The 12692-nt window shown below is 40.2% G+C and overlaps 1 protein-coding gene across 4 annotated transcripts in view; it reads right to left on the bottom strand.

The window, feature by feature from the left end:
* RYR2 (ryanodine receptor 2) overlaps positions 1-12692 on the bottom strand; it is a 737385-nt gene that overhangs the window by 488322 nt on the left and 236371 nt on the right. For all 4 annotated transcript variants that reach the window (XM_030556966.1, XM_030556967.1, XM_030556968.1 and 1 more), the window contains exon 4: positions 10900-10920. In XM_030556966.1, the coding sequence (XP_030412826.1) occupies positions 10900-10920 (21 nt within the window). The remainder of the gene's footprint in view (positions 1-10899; positions 10921-12692) is intronic.

The following is a 12692-nucleotide window of genomic DNA, read 5'->3' as shown; positions in this document are numbered from 1 at the left end:
ATACCACGGCCTGTGAAGCCGTCGGGTCAAGTGCCGCCTCCATTAGGAGAGTTCGGAGCCTTTGATCCCTCTCCTTCTTTGTCCTCGGCTTAAAGGCCTTACAGATGCGGCACTTGTCAGATCTGTGCGATTCCCCGAGGCACTTCAGGCACGCTTCGTGGGGATCGCTGGTAGGCATGGGCTTCTTGCAGGCCGCACACTGCTTGAAGCCCGGCGAACCAGGCATGAGCCCGGTGCCGGGTGCCGGGAAGGGCTAAGCCCCCGGCGAAGAAGTACTTTACAACTAATTAACTTAACTATCAACTGAACAAACTAATTAACAACTATAATGGAACTAGAGAATAACGATAGATAACTAGGAGAGCTAGGGACGTGGAGGACAGCTATGCCGCGCTCCACAGTTCCAACGACCGACACGGCGGTAAGAAGGAACTGAGGAGCGGGCGGGCCGGCAGGGATATATATTGGGCGCCATGGCGGCGCCACTCCAGGGGGCGACCTGCCGGCCCACTGGAGTTGCTAGGGTAAAAAGTTTCCGACGAACGTGCACGCGCGGCGCGCACACCTAACTGGAATGGATGTGAGCAATCACTCGAAGAAGAACCTTGTTTTCTGTCCCACAGCCAGTTTTCAGTCACTTACAGTACCTTTATTTCTCATCCCATGACTGCTTAGAGATTCCTTAAAAGACTCTTGAGAATGCCTTTATCAAGAGTTGGTTGTTTCTTTCTCTCTTTATTTTTTTTTCTGAAAGCCCAAATTAAGTTTACCGGTTGGTTCACCTTTGTTGACATGATCAAGGAATTCTAGTAGATTAGAGAGACAATTTTTCTTGATAGAAGCTGTACTCTTTTGTCTCTATCATATCATGTTTGTCTGGGTATTGTATAACTCTAGTTATTGTTTCAGCCAGTTTGCATGGTACTCAAGTAAGGTTCATTAGTTTATAATTCCTAGGATCACTTCTGTGCCTTTTCTAAAGACAGCCCCACTGGCTAGTGGTGCTGGAAGCAGTTAGAGAAACAGGGAGCCCTGGATCACTCCCCCACACACTACTACACACTCTGTGCACCAGAAATAACTAGAGGGTAGCCCTCAAGACCTTTCCCCCAGTCAGTAGTAATGGAGGGGCAACTCAGCATGACAGGCACCTATCTGAACACAGTAAGGAACACAGCTGCACAGTGCAAGCCTTAGGGGGAACCTCTGGACACACCTACACAAATTGGTACCACCTCAGCTATTTACCTACTGCTAACTTAACAGAACTAGAGCATTCTAGATACATCTGCCCCTTCCTGGTAAGGAAAGGTTCTTTAAAAAAAAAAAGCATCTTCAGACTGCATCTCCTGTATCTCATTCACTGCAAGAGGAGAATGCAGACTTTCGACAGCATTAACACGCAGCTGAAAAAAACCCCTGCCATTCAGAAAGGAAAGTGTGCTATGTATAACAATTCCACAGGTATCACAACATCTCCCCATGCTGAGACTCAGAGCCCCCACACTACTGAAATATCTGAAAATGGCTTTGGTGGACTCCTAGGAATGGGGGAAGGGGGTATACATTGGAGGCACTACTCCATGTGTTCTGATGCTCAGGGGCAGGAGGCTGGAAGTGGGGACACTCTTCCGCTCCATTATATTTGTCCCTCTCTATGCCTCATAGTGGAGGCAAACACAGGGCTCTAGGCTAGGAAAAATAATCCTGAATTTATCTTTGGAAATTAACTACACAGAGTTATACTATGAGATATCTTAATGCCATCCTAAGCAAGAACTTCAATACTGACCTTGAGAGATACTGCTTAGAGACAGAATTATACTGAAGTTTTAAAAAATACATAATATAGATTTATAAAGGCATGAAGTCTAACAGGGGGACAGATATTAGAACATTGAGTAAATAATATCACCCATAACTAAAAATCAAAATGAAAGAAGAAAATTAACAGTAGGGAAAAGTTTGTTATAAGTTATATGCAACTCCCTTGGCCTATCAGTGAAGTTGCAATCGTGGAACAGAAATCATAGTTTGCCCAAACATGTTTAGTCACATATACCTGTGAAAAATGACTACATGTTTCCAAGTCCACTAACATTAACAAACCTTACAAACATCCGTTTTAAGGATGCCACAACAATAAGCTCTATATTACATGCACTAAAGGTCTGAGGAGTTATTGATTTTCGTTTTAGCCATTAAGGCACAAAATAATCTTTTATTTACTCTGAAATTTCAGGATCCATTGTAGATTCTCCTAATATTTAGAGGCATGGACCAGAAGACAAACTCAGTTCTGATGATACTTTTGAGTTCTGAGATATTTCCACAATGAGAATTAAAGACTTTAGGATAAAACCCAGCCCCACTGAAGTCAATGGGAGTTTACCATTGACTTCAATGAAGCCAGTATTTCTCGCCCCTAGATTCACATTGGAGTTCGTCACCACGTGTTATAGTTTAGAACACATTCAACTGGTATCTCATCTAGTAATCAGTTTATTAAGAAGACTGCTATAGTTGTGACTGTAATTTATAATACAACGCATTGGTCTGTAAAAAAACAGATCATTGTTAAAATGCCTCGCTCTAGCCAATGATGCTACACAGTTCTTTTTTATTCATCTTTACATTGAGACTGACTCATATGGCACTGAACTGTAGCTCTCAATACAAATTAAAATATTTTGAATATTTAACACATTGTTTTTTCTCTGAAGATTTGCACATATGGATTTCCATAGATGTGCTGCTTGGCAGAAGGGCAATACAACTGTATACAGAAGCTTTGAAGTTTTAATGTTTTTCCAGATGCAGTATCATACCAAGGTCCTGACCACTTGAAAGAGATCACATATCCTGACCTGATTCCAGTTTGGATAATCCCAATATCCTGGCCTAAATTCCCTACATTCAACTGCATATGGTATTTAATCTCCTGGGGCCAAATCCTGGGAAGAGAATGAAAGCCCAGTTAAAGGGTTTTGTTCCACATGAATAGTATCTCGCTCTGGGGAACAGAATCCTCAGCCTCAAGCAGCCAGGCTGTCTGTGCTGCTGGACCACAACAACAAAAAGCACAAAACAGAGAGTTGGTCCTTATTCTCCCTATATTATGGATTTGGCCCACTAGAAGGGTGCAGCATACTGAACCACTGGCCACCTACATAAGACAGTCCTCCCACAGAGAGTTTAAGGGAAATGCTATGCAAGTTTCTCTCTGGGGATGATAGGAAGTGTACAGACGCTTCCGCTTCTGCTGGCCCCTTGTGAAGCAAACACACAGCTTTACAGCTGTCTGGAGAATTTTTACCCCAACTGTGCCTGATTTTTTGGTGCTAGTTGAAATGATTCCTGTATATGTAGTTTACAAAGTGCTCTGGGTTCCCCTGATGGATGAAAGGGGCGATATAATGTAAAACATTATTTGATATTATCTAGTGAAGTAGTTGCCATTTTCATAACTTAGACCACATTTAGTACAGAGAGTGTTTCCTTACAATACCCCTTTTATTCTTTATTGTGACATGCCTGTGACAGCTATAGTTATTGTTTACATGAAAACTAATATTAGGAATGTCTTTGGTGCATTTTTAGCTAGGTTTTATTGTGGTTCAGTTGCTGGGAATAAGTAGAAATAGGCAGTCCAATGGGAACAGTTTTCTGCAGTCCATTGGTGATGCACGGATGACAGTTCTACAGCATGATGTTGAATGGTAAAGGGGAAAGGATTCATAATAGAATATTAGAAAGATATTTCTACTGTTGCATACAAAAATTCAGACCTCACATCAATTCAGCCTTGGAGAAAGAAGTGCATTTAGGCAACCACCACATTAATTTCCCTTACATGTAACTGAGCTACAATCCCAAAAGTAAAGAGCTTCATCAAATCACATAATCCATAATACTCACAGATTAATTTAAAATAATTATTTTTATACAGGACTTTCAGCCCTGGATTAAATTATGCCTTTAGGCATTGGTTTGTAAAACGGTAATTCCATATTAAAGACAACTTTTAGTATAACTCTTCATTTGAACCTCATGTGGTTCTCTCTCCCATCCTTCTCTCAATTTTCACTTAAGTCATCAAGGTGTGTATATGCCTAAACTGGCTGACCAGGTGGTGACATGGCTGAGACCCTTGTACTTCCTCCATTTGCCATCCTTATACTTCAGGTGATGTCCAAAATAAGAATGTAAGTTCTTCAAGGCAAGGGCCATGTCTCTGTATTTGTTCTGGAACGTTCCTAAAATGCTTCTGCCCATAATGACAAAAAAATCTATATTTCTATAGATGTACTTAGTGATACAGTGCACACAAGAAAATTCTCACAGAACATTCACATTCTCAGATGATTCGTTAAAAACATTTGAAACCGTGGTAATTAGCCCTCTTAAGTTATACAACTAATTACTTTTAAATGATATTGCAGATGTATTATACCCTTTGCTATACTTTGCTTTTAGTTCCTCACTGCCATTTTAACCTCTGAGACACCACTAATTTCTTTTTTCTACTCATCTCCAAACTGTATTTCCTAGAGGCCAGCTCTTCTGTTTTATTCTGTTCAACTCATTTCCTGTTCCTCTCAATCCAGATTCTCTGTTATCTAACCAAGCTCCATGTAGGATTTGAAAGTAAGTGTTTTACAAAACATCTAAAATGTGTTCCTCTCTCACTCTAAAAGATTTACTTGCATACTGATATGGCTATGTGGGCTGACACCGCCCCAGTATCCCTCTTACCACTATGCAACGTAGCCCGCAGCAGAGGGGATGAAAGTCAGGTATCGGAATCCAAATAGAGACCACATATCTCAAAGAATCTTCAGTTACAGATAAGTAACCTCCTCCTCTTCAAGTGATGGTCCCTATATGGATTCCAGACGTGGGTAATTAGCAAGCAGTGCTCAGCATGGAGATGGGTGCGAGGACTTGCAAGAAGTTACAATCTGAAGGACAGTGTGGCTGTCTGCCACATCTGCCATTCTGCTGGGGCAATAGCATAGTGAGTGGTAAAGGTGTGGACAGAGCGCCAAGTGGCTGAATGCATCAGTTCCAGAGTTGGACAGCTTCTGCACACAGAGAGGAAGACATGGAGCTACCTTGCTTGTTGATACAGACAACTGCTACCATGTTGTTGGATAGCAAGAGTGGGAAGAATGCCTGACAGACAAGACAGGCAGTTCTCAATTTCAGGACATTAACATGCATCCTGGCCTCTCTCGGTGCCAGAGGCCTTGGGCTGTATGACCATTCAGTTGGGCACCCCAACCAGTAAGGCAGGAGTCTGTGGTGAAAGTAGCCCGGGGGCTGGGAGATGTAAACCAGGACCTTACACAGGTCGGTACACCACCTGAGGGAGGCCAGAACGATCTGGGGGAGCAGGACAGCCTTCTCTAAGAGGTTTGTCTGCAGTTTGTAGATCAACCAATCAGTTCTTTTAGCAAGCTACGAGCATCAAGGAACAAAGGTTCTGACTCTGGCTATGCGACAGCAAGAGGGGACTGAAGCAGGATCGACCGGTATGTCCTCTTACAGCCACAGATGCAAGCACACGGACAACGCAGGATGCAAATGTGGGTCAATGGACACTACAACAAAACTGTTTTGGCTCTGGTGCATGGCACACATGCGCATCCACCTTTGGAATTCAAATAGGGACCATCACTTGAAGAAGAATATATTATTTTCTTTCATCTCATTCTGTCACTATTTATACTTCCTTTATCTTAAAGAAAACATACCAGGAAAATAAAGCTCCTACATATTCAAGTATGGCAATGATATTTTTCAAGCAGTGGCAAGCTCTTGGGGCCCTATCACTTGACCTGCTGTCTGCAGTTACACAGAAGCTTGTCTTTTGTGAACTTCAAAAGTATAACTGGATTAAAAAAAATTGGACAGTTCATGGAGGATAGATCCATCAATAGCTATTAGCCAAGACTGTCAGGGACACAACCCCATGGTGTTCGTCCCCCTAAACCTCCAACTGCCAAAAGCTGGGACTGGATGACAGAGCCCGAATCACTTGAAATTGTCCTGTTCTGTTCATTCTCTCTGAAGCATCTGGCATTGGCCACTGCTGGAAGACAGGATACTGGGCTAGATGAACCATTGGTATGACCATTCTTATGTTCTAAGAGGAAAGATAAATCATGAAAAAAAATTGTTTTACACTCTTTATTCCCTGGATTTCTACATTGAATTATTTTTTTTGATAGTTTGCATTTTCATTTGCATTATTACTGGTGGAATGCATCGCAACCTCTATATTAAGATAGTCCAAGCATTTCCATTCTGAAAAGGACATTTTCAATTTCTTTTTAACTTTGCATCTTTTCAGTTGAAATTTGATATACTTGTTCTCAGTTATCTTTTTCCTGAAAATTTCACCAAAAATAATTGCACTGTTTTCAAACATGAAGGAGTTTAGGGAAAAAAGAGGCTTTTGTATTATTAATCTTTCTAACCTTTTTATGAGATGCTCTTAGTGCCTCAGAGGATGGTGATGGAAAGACAACATTTTGCAGATACATAGACCCTGATCCAGTAAAGCATTTAAGCATATTCCTGTTTCTCTGATCAGGGCCACAGAAACCCTTTCTCTGATCAAAAGCCCACTCAAGACAATGGAAAGACTTCCATGGGCTTTGTATCAGCCCCATGTTTCTAGATTACAGATATGAGTTTCAATGATCAAATAAAATCACACATATTTGGCAGAATAGAAATAGTTTTAAAAAATTCACTCATGTGCATTGGTTTATGTTTTACAACAACAATCTATCATGGTTCCATGACTATGCACACCTGTATAAATAAAATCAGTGGAAATTTTCCAACAAGTAAATGATCTCTCTGCATTCTATGATTTGTTCATACATAAGGAAGCTGAATGGAATTTCAGTTTCCTGTGAAACAGTCTGTGAATGGATAAATGGAATGAGGCAAGGGGTCCAGCCTCAATGATCACGTATTCAGTATATTGAACAGCTTTCTGCTTCTGTCTAGCAAATAGTTGCACATTTCTCATGTGATTTTCAAGTTGCTATGTTCCTTTAATATGAACTGAATTAGTCCAAGGTAGAGCTGGATGAAATTTTTTGGACAAATAATTTATTCATCAAAAAAATGTAGTTCCAGTTGAGTCAAAACTACTCATGAATTCACCAAATAGTTTAAGACTCAGATGCAATTGATACCCTTACAGTTTTTACCCCAGTGGTTAGAGCACTCACCCAGGTTCAATTCCCTTCTCTGCTTGATGTGGAAAAGGGATTTGGACTTGGGTCACCCACATTGCAGGAGAGTACCCTAAACTGATGGGTTATAGCATGGGTCTCTTGTTGTTTTTGCAAAGTGGAATAGCATTAACAGATCAGTGGAGAAGAGATTTGAACATGGATCTCCCAAATCCTAGATGAGTCCCCTAACCACTACACTGTAATTCTCTCACTCTAGCCCCATGACTGTTCATAGTCATTATGAAAGACTATGAAATTGCCACTATGCATGATAATCAAAACTCATGGGGCCATAGAGAAACAAGTTTTCCTTTCATTTTTTGGAACCAAACAACAAAAAAATCTGTTATTTACCCAGCTCTAATCCAAATAATATATATCAAAAAAATATTAAAGGCCAGAGTTAAGTCCTCTTAGCAACCTCCAGGAGTGCAAGGGCCACTTAAAATTATCCTAAAGTTGGGGATTTTCCTAAAGCTAAAGGAATTTCACAGTGATTTAAAGCTAGTACAGCTGGCTTTATACCACCTACTCTATACCCTCCAGACAGGAAGCACTGCGAACTGGGCTACAGCAGAGATGATCAAGACACTGGTGTACTGAGTTAAGCACTGTGACTAATCTAACTTTCACCAGGGGTCAGTTCAATCCCAGTATTCTGGGAGGCATAAGGTAGTTTAGAGTCATCTTTCCCACTTCAGCTACACATGGTTTGGCACAATAAGAATCCAGCCCAAGATTTCTGATGTTATGAAAAACAGGACTTAGCAACTTGAACTACACTTTTCTCCAAAGCAGAAATACAGAGAATGCTCAGATATCTGGCTTATTCTTATAATTGGATGAATATCTTCAAGAATTATTATTTTGGTTAAGCAGTAAACAGTGTCAGAATGTGCATTATTAGGCTTCCAATTCATATCTCAAGTGCTTTGTAAAGCACAAGGACCGGGGCCAGATTGACCTGTCACTGAGTTCTAGGCCCCTACTTTCTTATGGCTAACAACAAACAGCCATGCAAGTATACCCACCATGGCCAGGCTGCAGATTTGCTGGAACCAGCTTCTCATCCTGCTGCTGCTCAGGGCACTCCTCACCATGCCGGAGGGGCAGCCAAGCCAAATCTGAGTGAGTGGTGTTATGACCTGGTGCACTGGATTGCAGAACAATGAGATCAGCCACCCATCTGTCACAGTGAGCAACAGCCTGAGCAGCAGCAGGATGAGCTGCCGGCCCCAACAGATCCATACCACAGCTAGCCCAGTCACAGTGAGTATGATGCTTATTGCCACCCCTCCCTTTCCCCCCATGAATTTGTGTCTTAGCCACATGCCGAGATTTCCTATGTGTTAATCCGACACTGACAAGGACAGGTGCTTCTACATCGAAATACTGCATATCCTGGTGTGGCATATTACAAACAATGTATTTATCCCAAATCCCAAAAAGTATTTTATGTTGAAAAAATACTATTTACTACTATGCCAGAAAAAAAATGCTAGAAGTTGGTGCAAAGTTGTGACATCACTAAGATTCCAATCAACTAATAAGAACTTGACTTTAACCATGGCCCAAGTTACCTCTCAATTACACTGATGCATTGCCAATAAAAACAATGGAGTCACATGGGATAACCTGAGAGGAGCATTTGACCCTCACTGTTTAAAAATACACTCCATTCCCTATCAACGCATAGTTCACTAATGCTTTGTGACAGAGTTCCTCCTCTACCTTGGTGGGTCCTGCGCTTATTGGCGGATTTGCTCACCTCAGTGATCTTCCCCTCTGGTGGAGCCCACAGTCTGGGTCAACTCCTCTTGTGTCTGATCAGGAGGTGGGAGGTTTGGGGGGAACCCAGGCCCGCCCTCTACTCCGGGTTCCAGCCCAGGGCCCTGTGGATTGCAGCTGTCTATAGTGCCTCCTGTAACAGCTGCATGACACTACAACTCCCTGGGCTAATTCCCCATGGCCTTCTCTAAACATTTTCTTTATCCTCACAACGGGACCTTCCTCCTGGTGTCTGATAACGCTTGTACTCCTTAGTCCTCCAGCAGTACACACTCTCACTCTCACTCTCACTCTCACTCTCAGCTCCTTGCACCTCTTGCTCCCAGCTCCTCACACACACACACACCACAAACTGAACTTCTTTTTAAACCCAGATGCCCTGATTAGCCTGCCTTGATTGGCTGCAGGTGTTCTAATCAGCCTGTCTGCCTTAATTGGTTCTAGCAGGTTCCTGATTACTCTGGTGCAGCCCCTGCTCTGGTCACTCAGGGAACAGAAAACTACTCATCCAGTGACCAGTATAGTTGCCCTCTACCAGACTCCTGTACCCCACTGGTCTGGGTCTGTCACAGCTTGTATTAAGCATTTGAGATCCTCAGATATAAAAATTGTTCTGCTATCCTTATATTAAGCATACACTGACAATTAGAATGTAACAATCTATAACTGTTGAATTAATATTTATTAACTAGCTATTAAATATGTATTAATCCACTATAACTGGAACCTTAATAAGACATGTAACTATAGAACTGCTATTGTTCCCATTTACATACAGAAACAGGATGCCACAGATGTTCCAGACTATTTGCAGATAAAATTAAGGACTGATGTATCACGAAGGTCTTTAGACTTTCCGGGCCAAATTTTCAAAAGGGCCTCTACCTTCTTTCCATTTGAATGTGTATAAACATCTTCACCCATAGGTGGGCAGATGATAGAAATTACACAGGATAATTACACAGGAAAAACTATTTGTGCAAATGGATTTTTTACATGGAAATTATATCACGTTTGCACAGAGACCCTCGCCCTGCATCTCAAATCCTGATACAGGCTACGCCTTGTAATGCCCTGGCTGGGGCATCAGCAGCAGGGATAGAACCTAGGACATCTGATCTAAAGCATGACCTTCAACTGCCTGAACTAAAAGATCCAAGTCTGACAGCTCAAAGGCTTTATCGGATTCAAGGTCATATGTGGTCCAGCCATTAGAGGGGGAAAAGGGACAGAGAACCACACTTTGTAGGCATGGATTACACACTAGTGTTGAAGGTCACTTTTTGAAAGTTTGATCCGGCTGGCTTGAAATAGTTCAATACATTATTTTTTACTAAATGTAAAGTCTGGAACACAAAATAAAACATTGTGCTGAGAGATGTTTTTCATAATATCTATACCCATTTAAATTTATATGTTCAGCACACAGAGAATTTGGAGCTCCATAAAATGACACCTATCATTTATCAGTATTAACAATTATATTATTATCATGCATTGCAAAATTACAATGTGTGCACTGGAAAAGATAGTGAGGTTTTACAGGATGGAGTTAAAATATTAGATAGCAAGGCTCAAAACTGTAAGGCAATAGTCAGAATTTTCTAGGGCTTACTACTACAATAGAAGTAATAATTACAAAAAAAATAATAATGAAAATCATTTGTGTGTGTGATTTTTGATGGAAAAATGATTCCGAAATCACCAGGCCCTGCCTGATAATGTAATAGCCTCTCTTTTGAGCCCTGCAAGTTCGGGTGTTATGACACATACAGGATACCAAAACAGACAGATTAGAATTAATGACAAACATGGAATATTTTTGATCAAGTAAATAAAAGAGAGAAGCACATACCCATTTTTCCACATCAACTAGCTGTAGAAAGAAAAAGCAAAAATATCAGTCATCAATATCTTTGAATTTAGTGAACCACAGTTTCACATTTTCAGAAATCTCTAACAGGGATGAGTAAAAAGAAGCCATTGCCTATTTATTTCCCCCCCATATGCCAACAGCTATCTTTTTCAGAATATTAATTTCTGCAAAGTACTTCAAATTTTGAAAGCCTAAAATGTCAACCATAAAGTCTGATAATTAACTATAAGATTAACGCACGTTTGGAGTTCAGTTAATTCAATACTAAATTCTAGAACACAAATCTAACTGTATTCTGAAGTACGCCACAGGCTTCCACACTAAAGAATCTGCCTGTTCTCCCCTCTGTGTGATCAGCCACAACAGCACACGTTTTGCTTCAGAGGGTATAATGGCTTCCCTCCAATGTTTGTCATTTTAAGGGGATGCTATTAGATAGAAAACTAATATGGGAGGAGGGTATAGCAACCCTCATCTCTGCACTAGTCACCTGGAACATATAATTCCCAACATCAATGGACATTATGTGCAAAACAGTAGAAAACAAAAGACCTAGTGTCATTTTATACACATTTTTGGGAGGTGGGGGGGACCTGTCTTAGTCAATCAGTTTCAATGTTTAATAAGGAAATTAATTTAAAAATTATCATCTTGTAAAATGTTTGGGCCCTCTTTATACAGTTTCAGAAAGACAAAGGATTGTCTACCGAAATACACTGGCTGCCACTAAAAAAAAATTAGTATTTCACCAAACTACCATATCTAAGATAGCTCTGTATTTCCTTATATTTAGAATAAAAAAAATACTGCAATACAGTATATCATATGCTCTAGTGTTTTACTCCTAACTAATGCTGATCTTTTGTTAACGGATACCACTGTAGTAGTTCTTTATCATTTTCACTGGATACTTTTTTTGCTCTAAAGAGTAATTTTAAAAAAATGTTTCAGTTTCTTATTACCCAAGGAATCGCTATGATATAATGATTGCTCTGGTCCCAAATGTAGGTTTTATTACAAAAGCTGTTTAATAAATATCAAATATTTTCTTTTTATTATATGTCATTTCAATTATTACAGAGTTTTGGATTTTCAACACTAACACATTCCACTAGTGGACAAGAAACATTGTTATACAACCTTCAACTTGTCATTCGTTCTTAGTTTTCTGGATTTTGACTGTTTGGATTGAGATTCATTATGACAATTCTATGAATTGTCAATAACATGTATTACCTTAACCCTGGGTTTGTTATTTGCTGCAGTCAGCATTAGAGAAGCCTTTCAAAATTATGCTATGTTTTTAAATAAATTAAGAAGGATAAGAAATAACGACAAGCCATGCTATACAAAAACAGGTAAGACCTAAAGCCAAAAGAAAGCAATAAGACAAAAGATGTCTTACTAGAGAAAAGGAATAGTCAAGTTAATTTCACTTGAGAGTTTGCCATTCATCATCTTGTTTTCTTGACATCCCTTATACTGAAATTGCACGTGTGTGCTATTTTGCTTCACAATCAGATGGAAAGTTGATGCAAGAGAGCTAAATTAATTAAAGCTATATCATGTTGCCATGGTTCTTCTGGACGTTTTCCTGCTAATCCAAATTTTACTTAAGTGAATTGGGCAGCCAGAATTGTTTTTGGGAAGGCTGTGAATCCACTTAAAGCTCAAGCTGCATTATTACTTGTATTAATCAATTGCCTCCTTATTACTGACTTGTCTACTTGTTTTAGCAGACAGCAAAAACATTTTACAGTTTCAAGAGTCAA

This window comes from Gopherus evgoodei, chromosome 3, assembly GCF_007399415.2.
Source record: "Gopherus evgoodei ecotype Sinaloan lineage chromosome 3, rGopEvg1_v1.p, whole genome shotgun sequence".
In the NCBI taxonomy this organism is placed as follows: Eukaryota; Metazoa; Chordata; order Testudines; family Testudinidae; genus Gopherus; species Gopherus evgoodei.
The sequence above is the reverse complement of the archived record's forward strand: the minus strand, read 5'-3'. Positions and strand labels throughout refer to the sequence as shown.